Source organism: Armigeres subalbatus, chromosome 2 (assembly GCF_024139115.2).
Source record: "Armigeres subalbatus isolate Guangzhou_Male chromosome 2, GZ_Asu_2, whole genome shotgun sequence".
In the NCBI taxonomy this organism is placed as follows: domain Eukaryota; kingdom Metazoa; phylum Arthropoda; class Insecta; order Diptera; family Culicidae; genus Armigeres; species Armigeres subalbatus.
In genome coordinates, this window is record NC_085140.1 from 181,832,883 (window position 1) to 181,859,417 (window position 26,535).

Sequence of the window (26,535 nt, forward strand, 5' to 3'; positions counted from 1 at the left end):
GACAGTCGAATGAATGAGTTGGTGGAGTAGTCGTCTCACTATGTCATTCTATGTTTTGAATATTCATGCGATGTTTGTCAAAATTCGTACTGAAGTTGCTTCATGAAGATGAATGTTTTAGGCTCTGTTAAAGAGTAAGTTGAATTTTCGTTATCCTATACTGCGGTGAATCGCATATTTGTGCCATATGAATAGGAAGCCCAGCAAGGATGTGACAAATATGCGATTCACGGCAGTATACCCTTGATACATAGCTGCTCTTATACTGCCGAAATACGCATATTTGCTCCAAGTTTGCACATGTACATGGGACCGTTATGCGTATAACGGCAGTATTTATAGGTCCATGTTAAAAAAAATAACTGAATGTTTTGGTGTTGGGGCATTGAGTGTTTGCCTTAGGTTTCGGAGCGCTTTAGCAAAGAAAACAAAATTCAACGGTTTAATTTTTTCAGTTTGATCTGTTTCATTTATTTTTTTCTTGTTTGGGCATTGATTTTGTTTTCAGATTATTATTTTATCAAACTATATGTACAAATTAATACCTATTCACTCATAGTAAAATTAATGACAAATTGGGTGTCATAATCTTTGTGGTTTTGTCTGATTGGTTTATTTTTACTTTATTTGCTTCTACATATGGGTATGACAATCGCGAATATCATTTTGAGAGTGGGTTGTTTTCTTTTTGGAGTTTGCCTGTATTCGGTTTTCTTACATTTTCAGATGATCTGATCTGCGTGGTATACTATGATTCGTGAGAAATGTGTATCGTTTATTCGCTAGTGTACTGCTTTTTTCCAATATAGTATTACATGTTTCCAAAATAGTAAAGTTGTTTTCATGCTTCTTTCTTGTTTCAAACTTACGTTGTCTTATTCACTTAACGTCATTTGTTCACTAACTTACATCTAACAAGAGAATTTGTCATTTCATTACCAAGTAGCCTAAACAAGATGTTAAGATGTTAATGTAGGACAGTTAGATAAGTGATTGGACCAGAAGGAAATCGTGTTAAAAGATAACGGTGATACAAATCCGATAGCTGAGGACTTCTTATTAATATAAACAGTGTACTATCGTTTTTTTATCAACAGAAAACAGTTACTTATAGTTTAAGGCGAAGACTTGTTATTGGAGAGATTTTCTAACAGAACTACTGAACACAAACCCTAAGGACAAAAGTCTATTCAGCAAATCATGAAATAATAATGCATTGTAACGATAACGGATAACTCGAGCTTAATTGCGATAAACTATTTGTAGGCTACTAACAACTTTGTGAGTAGTGCTACTCGCAATCGAAAAGGAAGAACCTTGTTAGTGGACAGGCCATTGCGATTTGTTTTCGGTAGCAGCTAAGTGCTCTATGTATCATGCATTGATAGAAAAATTCAAATTACTCATATTTTAATAAATTCTTGGCATTTGTTTTTACTGTCAATAGCCTCTCGAACCGATTGAGATATGCGAGCGAATTTCAAAACAGATTCACTCGCATCGGAGAATAATACAGATTGGAAATACTTTCTTTTCTATTGGTGCTATACAAAAATGGGAAGGCCGAGGATTTAAATTCAGCAGAATTTTCATTTGCATTAAACAAATTTCGCATTCGTTACTTTGTTTACAAATTTATTTTTAGAAGAATACATCCAATAATCAATTGGATTAATTGGCATTAGGGAAAACTTTTGAACAGTAGTTTATGTTGTATAACATCAATAAAAGTCGTCCTTTCCGGACTTATCCTACACAAGTATTAAATAAAAACTATTCGATTGAGTGTATTCCGTGTAATTAGTTCTTTCATTCTTTTTTATCCCTCTGAAAGCTATCAGAATTTTTTTACTATGTCAAATTTGTTCAATTGTTAGGAGGTAACTCAATTACCCTTTTTTTAATTATCGTTCCAAGCTACGATCGAAAACTCCAGTTCTGGATGTTTACGTTTCACTGCAACGCTTGCATTCAATAGTTGGTACTAAGACGAACCATATAAGTTAACTTGACTCCTTCGCTTATATATTCTTGCTATTCAAACACTAAAATTATCAAATAATGTCATTGACATTCCCACATTAGCGAATTTTTTAATTCACTATTTCTAAAACTACAAATTTATGCCAGTTTCCACTGTCCTAAACTTAATTTGTCTTTAAGAAAACATAAATCAGCAGATTAAAAAAAACTTCGTGACAGAATTCAGTTTAAATTCCAAGTTAGGAAAAAGAAAAAAAAAATAAACATGGGAGAATAAAAAACAGAAATTGAAAAATTCCACAAAACGGATGTCAAATGATTCGAAATGTATAACAGATACATAGGCGTACTATTAAATAACTTAACTTATTCTACGAAATACACTTCGTGTTCTATTAAGTCTGTTGTAGGTATTGTTTATAATTATCTTCGCTTACCCACTCTATTATATTCTTTAGTTTAGCTCAGGTTTCATTCGCGACGATGATTTATTTTCGCTTCACCGATAGTAGGATGTAACTTTAGAATAAAATAAACGAATATTTGTAAGATTTCAGAAGTCTCACAGCGCACCATAAAATATTACTTAAATTCTGCAATGAAAAGATGAGAAATTCGTGTTAATTAAAGAAAAGCTGTATTTTTCTTGTAGTGTGGAACAAAAACTGAGGTAAGCTCGCAATCTCAATGTAGATTGACAAGCGTTGTGATAGAAGCCACGAACTTTTTGAAGGCCGTCACCGCAAAGGCCTTACGACCTACACTTCAGAACGATTCGCGAATTCTAGAATATCCCTTGAGGGCAAGCCAAATTTCGCCACATAAATCATTTGAAATGAGCAGAATGACATGAGCTTGGTTTGAAACACGCATTACGCTTCTCCGTGATTATAGATCTGACGACCGTAAGTCCATTACGAACGTTTTGGATGAACTTGCACGCATTGAAATGTAGAATAATAGATTTAACATATCTTGACAGCGACAGGTGACTAAGGGTCTGTTGAGAAGATTTTCAATTGAAGTGGAAGAAATTTCGGAGGCCGTTGCTGCATGTACATGCCTTACGAGGTGAACTTCAGAAAATTTCGCTAGTTCTAGAATATCACTATGGGGAACGCCAATATTTTTGTCGTGAATCATTGGATATCGGTGAACTACTCAGGATGTACAGAGCTTAGAGTATTTTGATGTACGTATTACCTTTCTCTTCTGTGGTAGAATTCAAAACCTGAACTCATGAATGTTTTGGATGAATTGGAATGTCCCCAATAGTATTCTCAACAAATAAATTGCATCTTCACATTTGTTTGTGATGTTTTACTCTCCTGCCTGACACAATTATGTATATAACGTAACAAGATTTTAAGAAATATGATTAAGGTATACTGCCATTATACGCATAATTGTCCCATGTACATAGAAATCTCAGCAAACATGGGACAACTATGCGTATGACGGCAATATGGTCAATAATAAATAAGGAATGTATGGCTTTCACTATCGGTAACTACAGTAATAATATAAATGGGAAACGTTCAAACTCACTTCTACTTGATATATTTCATGTATCTACTTACTTTCGTGGCGTTAGAGCTTAATGGCACTTGATTACTGAAGGAATTTGCTAAAATAGCCAAAAATAACAAAAAACGCAAACATTTTTAATCTTATGAACGCGGAGCGGTATCTAGGTAAAAAGCCCTACTAATCCCACTTTGAGAAAAGCCCGAGGTCGTGAAAATCGGTCAGCGCATTACTCTGAGCAAGCACTTTGAACGAGATAAGTGTCGTCAAGGCCTTTTAAGGGTTTAGTACTTTAATATTCTTCGAATGAGTTAAATTTGTATTATTTGTTCATTTATCATCAATAAAAATTGTATAAGACAGAAAATTTTCACTTGCGTGGTAAAAATCAGACAGTCTTAGATTTTTTTTCTAAATTGTTGTTGTTCATATCAATGTTTTTGTTGCTGGAATTTAAAATTCTAGAGAAAACCAACCTAACAATGCAATAATTTAACGTATTTTGGAAACCAACTTGAAAAATATTCCTATTTATTGACACGCAAAACATAAACAAATAAACTCTAGTTTATTGAAATGAGTCTATTACAGTCGACTCTCCACATCTCGATGTTCTATATTTCGATATCTCTCCCTATGTCGATGGTTTTCTCGGTCCCTTCAATCTACATACACTTGGGCATTCTATATCTCGATAACCTCCCTATCTCGATATCTCTCTATCTCGATGTGTTCTGGTCATATTTTGTTCAGGATTCTCTCTCCCTATGTCGATATATTCATATTTCTAGGCTACTTGTCCATTTTTGGACAATAACAAACACATGAACAACAAAAGATGACATTTGTTTTATTGTCGTTTTTCATATCAACGAGCATTTTTCAATCTAGTACCCATTTCAATTTTCCTTCCATTCCTCGATCTCTCCCTATCTCGATGGTCCCTTCAATATATATAGAGTGACGCCAAATCTACTATTGATCTGCCAAACTGTCTGCCTATCGAGCAAAGTATAAACAAATGCTTGTTGGTAAGGCGGGAGTATTGTTATTGCCTGATTATTATGGAAAATTATGTATTAGATTTGTTTTAGAAACAGCGTAAAACGCTTCAATACACAATGAATATAAAAGCTTTGCAAGAAAAAATGAATGCAAATAATGCAAGTTATCCATTCAGTCATTCAGAGCACTGTACCATTTTTACCAGGGTTTCAACTTTTCGTTTTTGTGAGACCAAAGCAAGCGTTTTTCAGGCCAAGGGAGAATCTTTTTTCGTTGTTTATGTTGAGGATCATCTTTCACCCATTAATCTTTTTTCTAGAATCTGCCTTGGAAGATAAACGAAAATCTTGCCTTTATCTTTTCATCACTTTTACCTCTCACTCATTTCTCGCGAAAATTATCGCAGAACTGTTACAAAATTGTATGGCCGCGTCGGGATTCGAACCCAGAATAGTAACAATAATAGCTGTAGGGATGCGCTTACTCTAGCCACAGCACCACGCTATCTGTATGAAAGCATTAAGTTATTTGTTCTACATAAGCTACTACCATTTGAATTGATGATGCCATGAAAAGTCTCGAATATGAAAGAAAAAGAGCAAACCAACGTTTGGCGGCAATGGAAGTGAGCGAATAAATTTTATCACTCTCCAGGCTGTTTTTCTTTCCCGAAAAGCGATTTCTCCCCGAAAGTTTTGGTGAGGGATCATCCTGTGCTCCTGAGATTGAGTGAGCATTACGAACCCTGGTTTTGACTCAAAACCTGAACATAACCGATATTCCGAACATTGGCGTTAAAGCGCCCTAGAACAAAATTTTCCATTGGTTTTAGGTACGGTACGGTGGATCGAGATTACAAACGAATTCCTATGGAAAAAATAAAGTTAAATTGGGCATTTAAAAGCGAGTGTTCGGAATATGAGCCATGTTTGGAATTTGAGTCAAAACGGTACCATATCAAGTTGTTTTGTGCAAAAAAATGTCATCCAAGAAATGCATCCCAAACTATAAAAATATTTTTTATTTAGTTGAAGAGAACTCCGCTACGTACGTACGGGTCGTGGGCTCGAGTCCCATCGAAGGGAAAGTGGTTACGTCAATACATTTTTCAAATCAATATCTTCCACATAATGTACATCTGGTAATATCAACGCACCCTCTGACCATAGCCTATCTGCATTGTATTTAAATAGCGCTGAGCGATACGTCTACCAGGCAACACGTCCGGTGTGCACTGCACTAAGATCTCCTTAGATGCAACCGGAAATATGTGGCAAGTCAATTCACCGATCAGATTAGAACGAGCTCAGTGCAATTAAAATATAAACGCAATACTTATCTGCAATTCACAGAGGATGTTGGGATTGTCCTTGAAGTAATCTCGTTGTGAACACAGACTTCCTGTATTGACGGTGGTTGTCTTCCACATAATGTACATATTCACATATGAGTTTACAGAACATTGTAAATCATCCATTTTGTTGAGAGTCGGGTGGTTTAATCCCGGAATATAGGCAATAAACTTGAATCGAAACGGATGATGTCTACACGTTAGATAGTAGTAGTTTAAAGATTCCAAAACCAGTCCTATTGTTTTAACGTTAACGTTCCTCAGTTGGCCATAAATGTTAACCAGTCATGGATCAATGGTTATAAAGTCTTGAATAAAAACCAAAAACCATTGAAATTTCTTTGAAAATGGGAAAACAATCACTAAGCTGTATTTATTAATCTATTTCTGTTATCGTAGTAGCAATCGGCTGCAACCGTACCCTGTTATTTTGTCATCAAAGCCCTAACCATATCCGTGTCTTGCTTCTAGAATATCACCAGTAAATCACCAAATCCGGGATTTAGCTCTATCTACAAAATCATTTTAATCTAGAGAATTTGTTGAGTAAAAAGGATTACCGTGTGCCCCTCGAACTACCAATGCTTACTAGTTCATGAAAAGTTAGTACGTATTTAAACCCCTACCTAGATTTTTTCCAGCAATCAGTCCAGCCTTGGACAATGCTTATTACTAGGTTTTTGAACTAATTGCTAGAAAAGTTGTTTCCGCTGCATACAGTTTTGCCTCAAAAAAGAGGAATTTGAGTCTTGCAACCATCTACAGGGTAAAATTATGTTTGTTATACTTCAAAACTGCTATTGGTATAGAGGACTAAATACGATGAATCCCTCAATTACCACAACTTATTGCCCTAGCTCGAAAAACGGATGAGGCTAGGGCTCGGTTTGGTAGATCTTACACCGTAAAACACTACGAAAAAGTTTTCTACCGGCTACACGGGGCATGTTTATGATTCCATGCTGCTATAATAATTTCAAACACATTTATGCCAAGTTGAGGCGTATAATTTACAAAAGGAAACAAATTAAATATATGTTACAGGCATATCGATCACGTCAGTAATGATGTATTTAGAACCTAATGATACGCTTAGAATTAGAACACCTTGTCTATGGCAATTGAGTTTTAAATATTAGGTAAAGATACATTCTCTGTCAATCCTTTTATTCCATCATGTAGCTTTTTTTCAGTATTACCGTGATGTGCCCCAATTTCGCGCGCGCCCTAACTTTGCGCATCATAAAATCATTTATTTTTTTTCAATTTTTAGGTACCAGTCAAAATTGAAAAATCTGGAGGATTAAAAAATATCATTGTTGTTGAATGTTTTTCACGAAAAAAAACTGAAAAACAAACTTGGTTTAGTACACCAAATAAAATTATTTCAATTTGGTCCTCCCATCGACCGCCATAGGGTCTGTTCAAATATTACATAACGCGAAAACGTCGTTTTTGGAGAACCCCCACCCCTCGTAACAATCTGTAATAATTTTCCGAACTACCCCCACCCCTATGCGTAACGCGTAACAAATAGATTTTGAAAAAAAAAAATTTGGTAGGATTTAAAACACGTTACAATAAATTATTATATGCATTGTATATTTTATTCTACTTTGAAGAAAATATACATTTTTTAACATTTTTATTATTTTTTATTTTTGCTCCAAGTTTGTACATGTACATGGGACAGTTATGCGTATAACGGCAGTATTTATAGGTCCATGTTAAAAAAAATAACTGAATGTTTTGGTGTTGGGGCATTGAGTGTTTGCCTTAGGTTTCGGAGCGCTTTAGCAAAGAAAACAAAATTCAACGGTTTAATTTTTTCAGTTTGATCTGTTTCATTTATTTTTTTCTTGTTTGGGCATTGATTTTGTTTTCAGATTATTATTTTATCAAACTATATGTACAAATTAATACCTATTCACTCATAGTAAAATTAATGACAAATTGGGTGTCATAATCTTTGTGGTTTTGTCTGATTGGTTTATTTTTACTTTATTTGCTTCTACATATGGGTATGACAATCGCGAATATCATTTTGAGAGTGGGTTGTTTTCTTTTTGGAGTTTGCCTGTATTCGGTTTTCTTACATTTTCAGATGATCTGATCTGCGTGGTATACTATGATTCGTGAGAAATGTGTATCGTTTATTCGCTAGTGTACTGCTTTTTTTCCAATATAGTATTACATGTTTCCAAAATAGTAAAGTTGTTTTCATGCTTCTTTCTTGTTTCAAACTTACGTTGTCTTATTCACTTAACGTCATTTGTTCACTAACTTACATCTAACAAGAGAATTTGTCATTTCATTACCAAGTAGCCTAAACAAGATGTTAAGATGTTAATGTAGGACAGTTAGATAAGTGATTGGACCAGAAGGAAAATCGTGTTAAAAGATAACGGTGATACAAATCCGATAGCTGAGGACTTCTTATTAATATAAACAGTGTACTATCGTTTTTTATCAACAGAAAACAGTTACTTATACTTTAAGGCGAAGACTTGTTATTGGAGAGATTTTCTAACAGAACTACTGAACACAAACCCTAAGGACAAAAGTCTATTCAGCAAATCATGAAAAAATAATGCATTGTAACGATAACGGATAACTCGAGCTTAATTGCGATAAACTATTTGTAGGCTACTAACAACTTTGTGAGTAGTGCTACTCGCAATCGAAAAGGAAGAACCTTGTTAGTGGACAGGCCATTGCGATTTGTTTTCGGTAGCAGCTAAGTGCTCTATGAATCATGCATTGATAAAAAAAAATCAAATTACTCATATTTTAATAAATTCTTGGCATTTGTTTTTACTGTCAATAGCCTCTCGAACCGATTGAGATATGCGAGCGAATTTCAAAACAGATTCACTCGCATCGGAGAATAATACAGATTGGAAATACTTTCTTTTCTATTGGTGCTATACAAAAATGGGAAGGCCGAGGATTTAAATTCAGCAGAATTTTGATTTGCATTAAACAAATTTCGCATTCGTTACTTTGTTTACAAATTTATTTTTAGAAGAATACATCCAATAATCAATTGGAATAATTGGCATTAGGGAAAACTTTTGAACAGTAGTTTATGTTGTATAACATCAATAAAAGTCGTCCTTTCCGGACTTATCCTACACAAGTATTAAATAAAAACTATTCGATTGAGTGTATTCCGTGTAATTAGTTCTTTCATTCTTTTTTATCCCTCTGAAAGCTATCAGAATTTTTTTACTATGTCAAATTTGTTCAATTGTTAGGAGGTAACTCAATTACCCTTTTTTTAATTATCGTTCCAAGCTACGATCGAAAACTCCAGTTCTGGATGTTTACGTTTCACTGCAACGCTTGCATTCAATAGTAGGTACTAAGACGAACCATATAAGTTAACTTGACTCCTTCGCTTATATATTCTTGCTATTCAAACACTAAAGTTATCAAATAATGTCATTGACATTCCCACATTAGCGAATTTTTTAATTCACTATTTCTAAAACTACAAATTTATGCCAGTTTCCACTGTCCTAAACTTAATTTGTCTTTAAGAAAACATAAATCAGCAGATTAAAAAAAACTTCGTGACAGAATTCAGTTTAAATTCCAAGTTAGGAAAAAGAAAAAAAAATAAACATGGGAGAATAAAAAACAGAAATTGAAAAATTCCACAAAACGGATGTCAAATGATTCGAAATGTATAACAGATACATAGGCGTACTATTAAATAACTTAACTTATTCTAAGAAATACACTTCGTGTTCTATTAAGTCTGTTGTAGGTATTGTTTATAATTATCTTTCGCTTACCCACTCTATTATATTCTTTAGTTTAGCTCAGGTTTCATTCGCGACGATGATTTATTTTCGCTTCACCGATAGTAGGATGTAACTTTAGAATAAAATAAACGAATATTTGTAAGATTTCAGAAGTCTCACAGCGCACCATAAAATATTACTTAAATTCTGCAATGAAAAGATGAGAAATTCGTGTTAATTAAAGAAAAGCTGTATTTTTCTTGTAGTGTGGAACAAAAACTGAGGTAAGCTCGCAATCTCAATGTAGATTGACAAGCGTTGTGATAGAAGCCACGAACTTTTTGAAGGCCGTCACCGCATAGACCTTACGACCTACAGTTCAGAACGTTTTGTGAATTCTAGAATATCCCTTGAGGGCAAGCCAAATTTCGCCACATAAATCATTTGAAATGAGCAGAATGACATGAGCTTGGTTTGAAACACGCATTACGCTTCTCCGTGATTATAGATCTGACGACCTGGACTTACGAACGTTTTGGATGAACTTGCACGCATTGAAATGTAGAATAATAGATTTAACATATCTTGACAGCGACAGGTGACTAAGGGTCTGCTGAGAAGATTTCCAATTGAAGTGGAAGAAATTTCGGAGGCCGTTGCTGCATGTACATTCCTTACGAGGTGAACTTCAGAAAATTTCGCTAGTTCTAGAATATCACTATGGGGAACGCCAATATTTTTGTCGTGAATCATTGGATATCGGTGAACTACTCAGGATGTACAGAGCTTAGAGTATTTTGATGTACGTATTACCTTTCTCTTCTATGGTAGAATTCAAAACCTGAACTCATGAATGTTTTGGATGAATTGGAATGTCCCCAATAGTATTCTCAACAAATAAATTGCATCTTCACATTTGTTTGTGATGTTTTACTCTCCTGCCTGACACAATTATGTATATAACGTAACAAGATTTTAAGAAATATGATTAAAGGTATACTGCCATTATACGCATAATTGTCCCATGTACATAGGAATTTCAGCAAACATGGGACAACTATGCGTATGACGGCAGTATGGTAAATAATAAATAAGAAATATATGGCTTCCAATATCGGTAACTACAGTAATACGATAAATGGGAAACGTTCAAACTCACTTCTACTTGATATATTTCATGTATCTACTTCGTATCGTGGCGTTAGAGATTGATGGCACTGGATTACTGAAGGAATTTGCTAAAATAGCCAAAAATAACAAAAAAACGCAAACATTTTTTAATCTTATGAACGCGGAGCGGTATCTAGGTAAAAAAGCCCTACTAATCCCACTTTGAGAAAAGCCCGAGGTCGTGAAAACCGGTCAGCGCATTACTCTGAGCAAGCACTTTGAACGAGATAAGTGTCGTCAAGGCCTTTTAAGGGTTTAGTACTTTAATATTCAAAAGCCTTCGAATGAGTTAAATTTGTATTATTTGTTCATTTATCATCAATAAAAATTGTATAAGACAGAAAATTTTCACTTGCGTGGTAAAAATCAGACAGTCTTAGATTTTGTTTCAAGATTTTTGTTGTTCATATCAATGTTTTTGTTGCTGGAATTCAAAATTATAGAGAAAACCAACCTATAATTGAACGTTGTTTTGAATACCAACTTTTAAAAAATATTCCTATTTATTGACACGCAAAACATAAATAAATAAACTCTAGTTTATTGAAATGAGTCTATTACAGTCGACTCTCCACATCTCGATGTTCTATATTTCGATATCTCTCCCTATGTCGATGGTTTTCTCGGTCCCTTCAATCTACATGCACTTGGGCATTCTATATGTCGATAGCCTCTCTATCTCGATGTGATCTGGTCATATTTTGTTCAGGATCCTCGTTCCCTATGTCGATATATTCATATTTCTAGACTACTTGTCCATTTTTGGACAATAACAAACACATGAACAACAAAAGATGACACTTGTTTTGTTGTCGTTTTTCATAGCAACGAGCATTTTTCAATCTAGTACCCATTTCAATTTTCCTTCCATTCCACGATCTCTCTCTATCTCGATGGTCCCTTCAATATATATAGAGTGACGCCAAATCTACTATTGATCTGCCAAACTGTCTGCCTATCGAGCAAAGTAAACAAATGCTTGTTGGTAAGGCGGGAGTATTGTTATTGCCTGATTATTATGGAAAATTATGTATTAGATTTGTTTTAGAAACAGCGTAAAACGCTTCAATACACAATGAATATAAAAGCTTTGCAAGAAAAAATGAATGCAAATAATGCAAGTTATCCATTCAGTCATTCAGAGCACTGTACCATTTTTACCAGGGTTTCAACTTTTCGTTTTTGTGAGACCAAAGCAAGCGTTTTTCAGGCCAAGGGAGAATCTTTTTTCGTTGTTGATGTTGAGGATCATCTTTCACCCATCAATCTTTTTTCTAAAATTTGCCTTGGAAGATAAACGAAAATCTTGCCTCTTTTCATCACTATTACCTCTCACTCATTTCTCGCGAAAATTATAGCAGAACTATTACAAAATTGTATGGCCGCGCCGGGATTCGAACCCAGAATAGTAACAATAATAGCCGTAGGGATGCGCTTTCTCTAGCCACATCACCAAGCTATCTGTATGAAAGCATTAAGTTATTTGTTCTACATAAGCTTCTACCATTTGAATTGATGATGCCATGAAAAGTCTCGAATATGAAAGAAAAAGAGCAATCGAAGTGAGCGAAAAAATGTTATCACTCTCCAGGCTGTTTTTCTTTCCCGAAAAGCGATTTCTCCCCGATAATTTTGGTGAGGGAGCATCCTGTGCTCCTGAGATTGAGTGAGCATTACGAACCCTGGTTTTGACTCAAAACCTGAACATAGCCGATATTCCGAACATTGGCGTTAAAGCGCCCTAGAACAAAATTTTCCATTGGTTTTAGGTACGGTACGGTGGATCGAGATTACAAACGAATTCCTATGGAAAAAATAAAGTTAAATTGGGCATTTAAAAGCGAGTGTTCGGAATATGAGCCATGTTTGGAATTTGAGTCAAAACGGTACCATATCAAGTTGTTTTGTGCAAAAAAAATGTCATCCAAGAAATGCATCCCAAACTATAAAAATATTTTTTTATTTAGTTGAAGAGAACTCCGCTACGTACGTACGGGTCGTGGGTTCGAGTCCCATCGAAGGGAAAGTGGTTACCTCCAATACATTTTTCAAATCAATATCTTCCACATAATGTACATCTGGTAATATCAACGCACCCTCTGACCATAGCCTATCTGCATTGTATTTAAATAGCGCTGAGCGATACGTCTACCGGGCAACACGTCCGGTGTGCACTGCACTAAGATCTCCTTAGATGCAACCGGACCGATCAGATTAGAACGAGCTCAGTGCAATTAAAATATAAACGCAATACTTATCTGCAATTCACAGAGGATGTTGGGATTGTCCTTGAAGTAATCTCGTTGTGAACACAGACTTCCTGTATTGACGGTGGTTGTCTTCCACATAATGTACATATTCACATATGAGTTTACAGAACATTGTAAATCATCCATTTGTTGAGAGTCGGGTGGTTTAATCCCCGGAATATAGGCAATAAACTTGAATCGAAACGGATGATGTCTACACGTTAGATAGTAGTAGTTTAAAGATTCCAAAACCAGTCCTATTGTTTTAACGTTAACGTTCCTCAGTTGGCCATAAATGTGAACCAGCTATGAATCAATGGTTATTAAGTCTTGAATAACAACCAAAACCATTGAAATGTCGTCGAAAAATCACTAAGATGTATTTATTAATCTATTTCTGTTATGGTAGTAGCAATCGGCTGCAACCGTACCCTGTTATTTTGTCATCAAAGCCCTAACCATATCCTTCTCTTGCTTCCAGAATATCACTAGTAAATCACCAAATCCGGGATTTAGCTCTATCTACAAAATCATTTTAATCTAGAGAATTTGTTGAGTAAAAGGATTAACGTGTGCCCCTCGAACTACCAATGCTTACTAGTTCATGAAAAGTTAGTACGTATTTAAACCCCTACCTAGATTTTTTCCAGCAATCAGTCCAGCCTTGGACAATGCTTATTACTAGGTTTTTGAACTAATTGCTAGAAAAGTTGTTACCGATGCATACAGTTTAGCCACATACAAGAGGAAATTGAGTCTTTCAACCATCTGCAGGATAAAATTATATTTGTTATACTTCAAAAACTGCTATTGGTATAGAGGACTTAATATGATGAATGCTTGAATTACTACAACTTATTGCCCTAGCTCGAAAAATAAATTATGCTAGTGCTCGGTTTGGTAGATCTTACACCGTAAAACACTACGAAAAAGTGTTCTACCAGCTTCACGGGGCATGTTTATGATTCCATGCTGCTATAATAATTTCAAACACACTCATGCCAAGTTGAGGCGTATAATTTACAAAAGGAAGAAATTTAATATATGTTACAGGCATATCGATCACGTCGGTAATGATGTATTTAGACCCTAATGATACGCTTAGAATTATAACACCTTGTCTATGGCAATTGAGTTTTAAATATTAGGTAGAGATACATTCTCTGTCAATCCTTTTATTCCATTAGGTATGTAGCTTTTTTCAGTATTACCGTGATGTGCCCTAATTTCGCGCGCGCCCTAACTTTGCGCATTATAAAATCATTTATTTTTTTCAATTTTTAGGTACCAGTCAAAATTGAAAAATCTGGAGGATTACAAAATATCATTGTTGTTGAATGTTTTTCACGAAAAAAAATTGAAAAACAAACTTGGTTTAGTACACCAAATAAAATTATTTCAATTTGGTCCTCCCATCGACCGCCATAGGGTCTGTTCAAATATTACATAACGCGAAAAACGTTGTTTTTGGAGAACCCCCCACCCCCTCGTAACAATCTGTAATAATTTTCCGAACTACCCCCACCCCTATGCGTAACGCGTAACAAATAGATTTTGAAAAAAAAAAATTTGGTAGGATTTAAAACACGTTACAATAAATTATTATATGCATTGTATATTTTATTCTACTTTGAAGAAAATATACATTTTTTAACATTTTTATTATTTTTTATCTAGGTATGTAATTAATTTTTTACACGTAACAATATTTCGAAGGACACCCACCCTCCATATTTTGTGTAACAAATCGTAACAAAAATCAAACAACCCCCCACCCCCTATTGCGTTACGTAATATTTGAACAGACCCATATTTGTTTGTGCTTAGCACAGCGACGAAGAACATTACCCAAGTAAACAAATGATTTTACTGTACAAAACTGGCTACTTTCTGGAAATATTTGTATCCATTATTCTCTATTGGTCATCATTCCGTGCCGATAGTTCGAACGAGCCAGACGTGTGTGCTGTGTCTCATCGCGGGTGTTGTTCGGTAGTGCGAGTCTATTGTGTGGTGCCTACCTACGGATCCAAGGCGATCACTGTCGGCGAGCGAAGTAGCTGCTTCTGGCGACGCCAGTAAAGCAGGCTATTGTTTCTGCTGCTACCTACAGCAGCAGCACAGATAAGTGGCAGATTTTGTTTTATTGTTCTCCCTTTTGGAGCGGGACTGATTGAAATCAATTGAATTAGTTTTTTTTTTCTTATTATTTTTTTCTGATTTGCTAATAGTTTTAAGTTAGTATAAGACAGAATTGTCCTTCCACCTCTCGGGGTGAGAATGGAAGCAGAGACTATGGGAGGTGGTGAGCCACCAAAAGAGGTTCGCACACGATTTTACCAGGCATCTTCGCCTGGCCCTTGGGTTGTTTACTTTCGGCAGAAAGCGAAAAGCCTAGATTTTCTCGGCATCAAACGAGACTTGACGCGTCGTTTTACGAAGCTTGAATTCAATCAAATCAACAGAAACAAGCTACGCATCACCGCACCTACATACCAGGTGGCGAATGAAATTGCTGGCGACAGGGCGTACAACGTTGAATATTTAGTTTATGTCCCTCGCGGGAGGTCGAAATAGAAGGTGTGATCAACGCAGCGAGCTTAACTTGCAAGGATGTGCTTGCAGGGAAAGGTCGCTTAAAGAATGCCCTGCAATCTACCGTGGATATCCTGGACTGCAAGGAATTGCATTCAGCAACCACAGTAGATTGTAAAAGGTATATGCTAAGTCAGGCTCGCTTCGGGTGACGTTCGCCGGTTCGATGCTCCCAAAATATGTAGATATCGAGAATATGTTGTTTCCGGTGCGTTTGTTTGTAACAAGGGTATTTAATTGTACCAACTGCAAACAATTAGGTCACACTGCCGAGTTTTGTGACAACAAACCACTTTGTGGTAAATGTTTCCAAAGACATCGGAGGATACCTGCCAGCAACAAGCCACAAAATGTGCTTATTGTTGTTTGGATCCTGCCCATGGTTTGCAAGATTGCCCGGTGTACAAAAGACGCACCCAAAAAGTGAAGCGCTCGTTGGTACAGCGCTCCAAGCAGTCTTATGCGGAAATGGTTAAAGCGCAAGACACATCCGCCACTGCCACCGCAAAGACTGCTTTTTCAGCTGCCGTTCAAGTAAGTGACTATTATGATTCCATCTCCATTGATGAATCGGACTCTGACGCAGCCGACATGGATGATTCTTCGGAGGTACACGCGCCCGAAAGAGGAAGCAACCGTCTTCCCCGGGATCGCGCCGAAAGAAAACAAAAGTCATCCATAAAGGCTTGGCAAAATCTGAAGGAAATGGGGGATTATTTAAAATCCCGAAGCAACCAGTCTTCACTGCAGATCCCTGCTGCTCTAAGACATTCCGCCATTGCCTAAAACCGATGTTCCTAAGAAACATCCGGCTAGGATTATCAATGAAAAGGAAAATGCTACTCGCACTTCCGAAAAGAGAATCTCGTCCAAGCGAGGATTGATATCCTTTAAGGACCTCGTGGACCGCTTTTTGAATCTTTTCAATATTCCGGATTCATTGAGGCCAATCATTGACCTCTTTATTCCAACAGTAGAAAGTTATCTGAAGCAATTGACTGTTTCATGGCCCCTTCTTGCAGAAATTGTATCTTTCGATGGATAATACGGCCATACAAGATACAATCACTGTGCTGCAGTGGAACTGTCATAGTCTTAAAAATAAATTGGACGTGTTCAAGTTTTTGATTCGCAATTCCGATTGTGATGTATTTGCTCTCTGTGAAACATGGCTTTCTTCTGAAGATGAAATCAACTTCCACGATTTTAACATTATTCGCCAAGATCGGGATGATCATTATGGTGGCGTTCTTTTGGGGATCAAAAAATGCTACTCCTTCTACAGAATTCCCATTCCGACTGTTCCCGGCTTAGAAATCGTCGCATGCCAAGTAAATGTGAAGAATAAAGATCTTTGCATAGCTTCAGTGTACATTCCTCCAAATGCCTCTATTAATCGTCGACATTTTTGGAGCGCAGTATCCCTCCTATCATCTCCAGTATTGATATTGGGTGATATGAACGCACATGGTATTGGATGGGGCGAAACGTATGACGATTATAGAGCGCCTATTTTCTATGATTTGTGTGACGATTTCAATTTGAATATTTTGAACACTGGTGAAGTAACTCGAATAGGACCAAATGGTCAACAAAGCCGTATTGATCTGTCTTTATGTTCTAATTCACTATCGTTAGATTGCACGTGGAAGGTTATCCAAGATCCCCACGGTAGTGACCATATGCCGATAGCCACCACCATTAAAAGTGGCTATCAAGAATCTGAGCCAGTTAATGTTCCTTTCGATCTCACGAAGAACATTGACTGGCAAAAATTTGCATCGGCGGTAAAAATTGGTATTGAATCAACTGATATTCTTCCTCCACTGGATGAGTATCGATTCCTTACCGAATTGATTCATAAAAGCGCACTAGAAGCTCAGAAACGACGCGTTCCAAGTACATCTGTCATAAGAAGACCAGCCACTCCTGGATGGGATGATGAATGTACTAAGTTGTATTCTGAGAAATCTGATGCCTTCAAGGCCTTTCGTAAACACGGAAGGTCCGAGCTTTTTGAAGAGTATTTGAGGCTTGAAAGAAAGCTCAAAAATCTTCTCAAGGCAAAAAAACGTAGCTACTGGCGACGTTTTGTCGAGGGACTATCGCGAGAAACCTCAATGACAACACTTTGGAAAACGGCCCGCAACATGCGGAACCGCATTTCCACCAACGAGAGTGAAGAATACTCCAACCGATGGATATTCAATTTCGCAAAAAAGGTCTGTCCAGATTCCGTACCAGTAGAACCGCTATTTCGAGAATCAGTCACTGATCCCGGTTCTTTGGATGGGCCATTCTCAATGCTGGAACTTTCTATGTCTCTTCTGTCATCGAATAACTCTGCTCCGGGATGCGATAACATCAAATTCAATCTTCTTAAAAATCTCCCAGATATCGCAAAAAGACGGTTACTTGACCTGTACAACTGTTTCATGGAGTACAACATCGTACCACCAGAATGGCGACAGGTCAAAGTAATAGCTATTCAAAAGCCTGGGAAACCAGCGTCTGATTACAATTCCTACCGACCGATTGCCATGCTTTCATGCATGAGAAAATTATTGGAAAAAATGATCCTTTCAAGAATCGACCATTGGGTTGAACAAAATGCATTACTCTCAAATACTCAGTTTGGATTTCGAAAAGGTAAAGGAACAAACGATTATCTAGCGTTGCTCTCTTCAGATATTCAGCTGGCCTTTGCGCACAAGGAGCAATTGGCTTCAGTATTCTTGGATATTAAGGGCGCTTTTGATTCAGTTTCCATAGAAGTACTGTCAGACAATCTGCACAGTAGTGGATTACCCGTTATTTTGAATAATTTCTTGTACAATTTGTTGTCGGAAAAACAAATGAACTTCACACTCGGCACTCTGACAACTTCCAGAACTAGCTACATGGGCCTTCCCCAATGTTCATGTTTAAATCCCTTGTTGTATAATTTCTATGTTAAAGATATTGACAATTGTTTGGAAGGACAATGCACGCTCAGACAACTTGCAGATGATGCCGTGGTCTCTCTAAGAGGTCCAAGTGCAGCTGTCTTGCAAGGACCATTACAAAGTACCCTGGATAATCTGACTGTTTGGGCCAGACATTTAGGGATCGAGTTTTCACCGCAAAAACTCAGTTGGTTGTGTTTACTAAGAAGCGGTATCCTGCTCAACTGAAACTCAAGCTGTTGAATGATGACATCAACCAATCTTTATCTTCTAAATACCTTGGGGTCGTGTTTGATTCCAAATGTACCTGGAAACTCCACATTGAGTATTTGATACAAAATGCCGGAAAAGGATCCATTTTCTACGTTCTATCTCCGGAACATGGTGGGTGCTCACCCGGAAGACCTCATCAAACTCTATAGAACGACTATTCTCTCTGTTTTAGAGTACGGCTCCTTCTGCTTCCTCTCAGCAGCTGATTGCCACCTTATCAAATTGGAACGAATTCAATATCGTTGTTTGCGTATTGCCCTTGGCTGTATGCATTCAACGCATAACATGAGCCTGGAGGTGCTTGCTGGAGTCACTCCTTTAAAGCACCGTTACTGGGAGCTCTCATTAAGAATACTAATCAAATGTGGAACAAGTAACACACTTGTCTTACACAACTTCGATAATATGCTTGAACTGGTTCATCGGTCAAGATTCTTAAGAGTTTATCTCAACTACATATCGTCAGATCTTTGTCTTCCATGTTATACTCCCCCTCGAGTTGACTTCACCAATGACAGTTTCTCAATTGAATACGATCTGTCCATGAAACATGCTATTCAAGGAATACCAGATCACCTTCGAAATCTTTCTATTCCCTCCATTTTTTCTGAAAAATATGAACATGTCAATTGCAACAACAGATATTTCACTGATGGTTCTCGCATTAACGGATCCACTGGCTTCGGTGTTTTCAATGTAACTTCAACCACCTTCCGAAAACTTCAGGAACCGTGTTCGGTTTATGTTGCTGAGCTGGCAGCAATTAACTTCGCTTTGGGGATAATTTCCAATCAGCCCGTAGACCATTATTTCATCTTCTCGGATAGTCTTAGTTCTATCGAGGCACTCCGGTCGATGAAACCTGTTAAGCACGCATCTTACTTTCTTACAAACATAAGAGAGCAGATGCGTGTTTTGATCGAAAGATCATTTAAGATTACCTTTGTTTGTTTCACTTATCACTGATCAAATTACGGCAATGAGAAGGTGGGTTCAATGGCAAAGGGGGATGCACGAGAAGGTGAGGTTTATGATAGACAATTCTCGAGCAACGAGTTTTTCCCATTAGTCCGTCAGAGTACTCTTCAAAGTTGGCAAAGAAATTGGACACACAACGAACTTGGACGGTGGCTATTTTCTATAGTTCCAAAAGTTTCTGGGCGAGCGTGGTTCAGAGGTGAGGACTTAAGTCGAGGCTTCATTCGCGTGATGTCGAGACTTATGTCCAATCACTATTCACTAAACGCACATCTGTACAGAATAAACCTTGTCGATAGCAACTTATGTAGGTGCGGAGCCGGTTATGATGACATCGATCACGTAGTTTGGTTCTGCTCGGAAAACGACGTCTCCAGAGAGCAATTATTGGATACCCTTGTGGCCCGAGGTAAACAACCCTTCCAGGAGATAAGAGGTGTTTTGGGGGATCGTGATGTGGTCTATATGCAAGCCATTTATAGTTTTCTTTGTTCCTCTGACATAAAAGTCTAATACTTTTGTTTTTTCTTTTCTTCAAAGTTTTTTTTTTTGTTTTGTCTCTGTCTGTCTGTCCCGTAGAGCGCCATAGCTCTGGCCGTCCGGAAGATGCTCTCATTCGAACCATTCTTTGAGCACGAAGACACACCACATCGTCCCCGACGCCAAATAACCGGATGAGCTGCTGAAATTCCTTGATTATGATGATTCCCTGATTCCCGAATCCTAATCCCCGTCCATCCTTAAACATTGTAAACCTAACCTCGAGTCACCACGAGTACGTTGGCTTATTTCCCTCTCTTACTAATTTAATAATAAGATTATGTCGATTGTACATATCTCAAAGAAACGTGGCTCCGTAAAGTATTATACACGCCTGAGCCTACCAAATAAACGAAATTGGAAAAAAAAATTCTCTGTTGGATATGTTTATTGGTCATTACTATTGAAAAGTGTGAAATTCAATGTATTTTGTGTTTATTTAGACTTTTGCTTTGTGCACGAAATTAGGTATATGAGAGTAATTATCACACTTTCCAAAAATCAAGGTCAGAATCAATTAGGCCCATTTAAAAAAAGTTCCTAGAAATATTCCCTTCCAAGACCTCCACCTGCAAGATTTGGTTCCATATGCTTGATTAATTCTCAAGTTATGCAGAAATTGGTGTTTAATTTGTATGGGAGCCCCCCTTTCCAAAGCGGGGAGAGGTCTCGAACCATTTTAAGAACCTTTCCCGGCCCAAAAAAAAACCTCTGCATACAAATTTTCACGCCGATCGATTCAGTAGTTTCCGAGTCTATAAGGTTCAGACAGACAGAAATTCATTTTTATGTATATAGATATGGATCACCATCGCCTCTGGTTTTTTTTTTGTGTTTAATATGAATTACCATCGCTAATAAGCACTGAACACTAGGATAAACACTTATCCCACTATTTATTCATGGAAAATATCTACCAAATTGTTTAAATTTCATAAAACAACTTGCCAAAAAATGTAAACAAACCTAAAGGAATATCAGAGATTCTTCGTTTCCTAATTGGACACAGTATATAACGCAGAGCATGTTTTTAAAAATAACAGTTTTGCTTCACAATGCATTATTGGCAGTGGCTGATTTGTGTGAAGGTTGTTGTCCGGGTAGCGATGGTGTGGTAGACATGTGCGTAATATTAGAATCCAATAGCATCCAAATTCTAATTGTAAAAGTTTCATCGCATTAGAATTCACTTTAATGCTTTCTCATTGCTCTAATACTTCTAATTCCCGTCCCATAGATCGCATCACTTATCAAAGTGAATCCAGTTAATATATCCTGAGTATGATATAACAGTGGCGTTTCCCTAACCTCAATCTACCTGTGCACTGAGTTTAAATTTAATAAATTGGTGGGTGCAAATGCCTAGAATAACTAGATTTTGATTAGTATAAACCACTCTGATAATTTTCTTTCCCATTTGGGCTATCAAAATATCAAAATTTTCACTTTTTGGGTCAGTGCACAGGTAAAAAGTGAGGTTACGCGACGCCACTGTGATATAATATCCAATACTAAGGCGATCGTGGAGAAGCAGAGGTACACTCGGTCTCTAGTAACAACGATACCCGAGTAGAAGAAAATAGCTCAATAATATCAAATATTGATAAGATGGCTAAATGAGATATGGACGATTGTACGACACTTCGCGGTAAAACATTCCGCGGTTAACCATTTCGCGGTGTACCAGTTCGCGGTATAACATTTCGCGGTTTATATTATTTGGCGGTATACCATTCCGCGGTTAGTACAATTCCGCGGTGAAACTTTTCGCGGTCAATACCAATTTGCAGGTTTAATTTTACTAATGTTACAAGTAGTTCAATAATGTGTTCTTTAGCTTTGTAAAGCCTTGAAATTCACCTAATTATTATGTATAGCGAATAATCATTGAGTTTACACCAGACTCATATAAATTCAAATCCCAACAAAAAAATGTTTTAAGCAAAACATATTTGCAAATACGACTACCGCCACCGCACCGGGGGTGACAATGGGTCTGGGGGTGAGAATGGGTCATCGCTTTCACCGGCAGTCAGGAGGTCGAAGAGCAAAATCCATCCAGCATTCAATCCAATCTACAGGCATTCTAAGAGGTTGAAACAGTGACCCATTCTCACCCCCTTTGACCCATTGTCACCCCCGATGACGGTATGCAAAGAAGGCAAAACATCACAATTTGCCTTATACCGGGCAAATGCGAACATTTAAAGAAGACGAAACAACACATATTGTTTTATACCGGGCAAATGCGAACATTTGAAGAAGACAGAACATGATATTTAGCCTAATACCGGCTAACATTTAAGGAAGATACATTTTGCCTTATGCATAATTTTCAGTCATTCCATCTTCTGAGTTCTACCAGAATACCATAGCCTTTTAAGGTATTAAGACAGCGACCTTTACCATATGATATAGTGTATCTTGATGACAAAGTTCACACATCTAATATTGACAATAATGTATATGTCTTTTGGAGATAACATAAAATAATGCTTAAAAGAAAAGAGGAAAATATTTTAAAGGGAAACGCAATGAAAGAATCGGTCATATAAAGAAGAGGAAATTAATAGTTGGTAGAAAAGATTGGCAAACTCTTAAAAATACAAAAAGTTAAAAGATATGATCGGTGCTGCAGTTGACTTAGTAAAATGCAATGAATTTCCGAAACTGGCACATTTAGAATGATAGCTAAAACCCTAGCTGCATTCAATTGGTACCTTGTGCATTTTTTCTAGTCTAGTCAATCAACTACAAATGGCTAATGATCATGGTGTCTTCTTGAACATTCCGTTCACGGGGACCAAACAGATTTTCAAAGCATGAAAATGGGAATGAAACTGGAGCGTTAAGTTGACAATGTACACAAGCCCCTCGTTGACGAGTTTTTTAATCGTTGTCTTGGATAAATTGAAAATTAGATCCATGACTCAATTTTACGGTGCTGGCCTAAAAGTTATTCCATGAAATTACTAAATAAACGATACAAATTAGTTTCTATAAACATCAGGTTTTTGGTGCCATTTGCACGAAAAGCACTTTATGCCATAACATGAACACCACTATGGTTCACAATCGGTCGCATTTTTTTAAATATTATTTTGTATTTGGGTTTGCAACTTAACCACCTTAACATCCGAACCCAGAATGTTAAACTTCTTATTTTAGGTCGTACTCCTTCGTTTCTTCATATTCTTGGCAGATATAAAACTCTTACGTGCAATAAGTTCCGACCTGGAAAAATAAACTTGATGTTCGCAGAATTTGGCAAGCTGCTTAGCAAGATTAGGGGTACACTTTGATTTTGCATAATTTCTCGGAGAAGAATGCAGTTGTAAAGGTCAGTAAGCTATGGCGTACAAACTAAAATAAAAACTCCCCTTAAAAATTACTCCCCTTAAAAATTATTTTTTAATAAAAACTCCCCTTAAAAATCTACCCGCCCCTGTGTCACATCCAGGCGCTATACTGTCGTGAATCGCATATCTGTCCCATCTTTGCTGGCTTTCCCATTCATATGGGACAAATATGCGATTCACGAAAGTATAGTATATGCGCAAAATAGCCAGCATGACCACCAGAAATTTGCATGGCAAAAGACATCTAAAAGCGGGGTTTCTCAAAATTATGAACTTTTCATGAAAAACTATTTGGTACCGGCTATGGGAGATGGTGTCCGCTACTATGCCTACCAAATATTTTTTCGATTGAGGTTCTTAATTTTGAGAAATCGAGCCTTAGATGTCTTTCGCCATACTGCGATCACCACAGCCTATTTTTGCAAAATAATTTTTGTAACCCCCAAAAAATAACGTTTCCAGTGAATTCCACTTCGCCATAGTTCTAAGCCTAAGCGAGGTTTTTTCCTCAAATCCTTCTAATTTCAGAAACATTAAAGCAATTTAGGAATGATACCCTCTGTAACATCGGGAACAAACAGATTTCGAGAACAAACGATTTTTTTCGGTAATTAGAACGATAAATAAATATTTAAATGAAAAAAAAAATTAAAGAGATTTCTATAAGGAAAGGAAAACCTCGGCAGATTTTGTTCCATATCTACTGCTACGTTTGATCGAACTTCGTCAACATGAGCACTTACCTGCTACCACAAACGATGGAGGTGTAGATTCCGCGAGAGCACCGATCGCACATCGTTGGTAAACCTAAGTGCATCTAATAGAGGTAACAGCGACAGCAGGCATATGTCCATCGGGTCCGAGAACCAGGACTTGATTGGTATTGCATTGTTTGGGAAACATCGATACGCTCCGGGTGAGTTGTCTATGATGAATATCTACAAGAAAAACGAACATTATTCTAACTGTGCTGATAGAACTCTTGCTTGTGCCAAGCCAAACTTACTCTATTCAGATCGCCACATATTGCCGACAGGTCTTTTGTGTACGAGCCAAAATCCGGCGTACAGTGCTGCCGGTAGTAGCGGCGTTTCAGGATGTTACGTCCGTTGTCCAGTTTGTCGGCGACAGCAGCGCCGTAGATTTCCATACTGGCGGTAAATACGACAAGATCGTACCATTGTGATACCTGCAGAGTAGAGATGATGTGATAGTACAGATTATGTTTGTAACTTTCAAAAACATGATCATTTTTACACTAAATGTCTTCTTCTTCTTAAAAGCTACATTCCAACTAGAACTTGGCCTGCTTTTCAACTTAGTCACGGTGTCTACTCATCTGTAAAAACAAAATTCCCTGATTTTTTCAGGTTTCCCTTTGCAGATTTCTTCAGATATTCTTCTGATTTTTTTAAAGAATATCTTTGGAAACTTGATTAAGAATTCTATCGGAAATCTCTTTGAATTTTATTTCTGCTGTTTTTTTTTTAAAGAAACTTAAGAAAGCTTTTTCTCTTCAGGTAATGTGTTGATGCAAAAATATGAAATTGCTGGGTCCATGACGTAAGGCATAATACCTTCTTTATGTCATGGGCTGTTTTTGGGGCATTTTATGCTAAACAACCTTTATGCCTAACGTACTCATGCCTACACACTTAAAATAGATTTCGCTGTTCGGTAAGTTTTTTGACGAAAAACTTCGGTAAATATAAAAAATTACAGTAAATTCGGCAAACAAGAATAATTTTACCGGATATTGGTAACATTTTACCGAACAAATTGTAATTTCAAAATTATTTGACAGAGTTCGGTAATTAAACTTACAGTACGTTCTGCAAAATCGAAGAAACGGTAAAATAAATACCGAACAAACTGCAAAACAACTTCTATGTTACAGAACTACGGTAAAGCTTTATACTATAGTAATTGTCAGAGCCATTTCTGTTTCATCAGAAATTGTGTGCATCTAGCGATTACTTCAATACTTTTAGAAAAGTTGAAGCAGTTTACATCTTTTTCTCTATAAAACATGTTAATATATTGAAAGGAGCAAGAAAAACAGGTATGTATCATTCTAGCTCAATTTATTTGTTTGTCAACGCAAAAATTGCTTGTCATAAGACGAGTTATTCCTACTATCCCATTTATTCCCATCACTTGATATTTTTTTCAGATTCTTCCTTTGGTAAAGCGTTTTATCGGGAACGTTATGCGTCTTCTACATTTCTTCAAAGCGGTACCTAGTTCTATGTTGGTCAAAATGTAGATCTGAATGTCAATGATGTGAAACATGACTTGGTTAGCGATTCTTGTGCCCAATTGTTCCATATACGACATCTGTTCCTGATTTTTATGACGTTTTTTTTCACCTGATTTCAATTGTAAAAATAAATAAAGAGCAGTCATGTTTTGAAACTAGTGTGTATTTTATTTTATAAATACTGAAAATATCAAGCAATAACATTTTTTCGTTCAAAAAAGAAAAATAGTAACGAAACGTTCGGTAAATTTGCTTTTCGAATTACCGAACTCTACGGTACTTTTGGACTTATCATCACAAAATAAAACTACCGAACGAACTGTAAATCCTATCATTTACCGAACTGATTACCGAACGTTCAGCTGTTGAAAGTTCGGTAAAAAATTACCGTACATTGTAAAATATTCTAAGTGTGTTCCCGATTTGACAATCCTACGCCTCTGCTCGCAAGACTAATGGAGAAGACCAATTAATGTATGGTTTGTGAAACAGAACTTTGTGAGCTTGAGCTTGATTGACTGCTCGTAGTTGCTACTCCATTATGACCAGAT

At 36.9% G+C, this 26,535-nt stretch overlaps 1 protein-coding gene across 10 annotated transcripts in view; it reads right to left on the minus strand.

The window, feature by feature from the left end:
• Positions 1 to 8,860: 8,860 nt before the first annotated feature.
• Positions 8,861 to 26,535, minus strand: part of LOC134211339 (CTD nuclear envelope phosphatase 1 homolog) — a 52,223-nt gene continuing 34,548 nt past the window's right edge. For all 10 annotated transcript variants that reach the window (XM_062688118.1, XM_062688116.1, XM_062688112.1 and 7 more), the window contains exons 4-6: positions 24,731 to 24,913; positions 24,468 to 24,662; positions 8,861 to 9,822 (exon numbers count right to left, since the gene is read on the minus strand). In XM_062688118.1, coding sequence (XP_062544102.1) covers positions 24,471 to 24,662; positions 24,731 to 24,913 — 375 coding nt within the window. In that variant the 3' untranslated portion in view covers positions 8,861 to 9,822; positions 24,468 to 24,470. The remainder of the gene's footprint in view (positions 9,823 to 24,467; positions 24,663 to 24,730; positions 24,914 to 26,535) is intronic.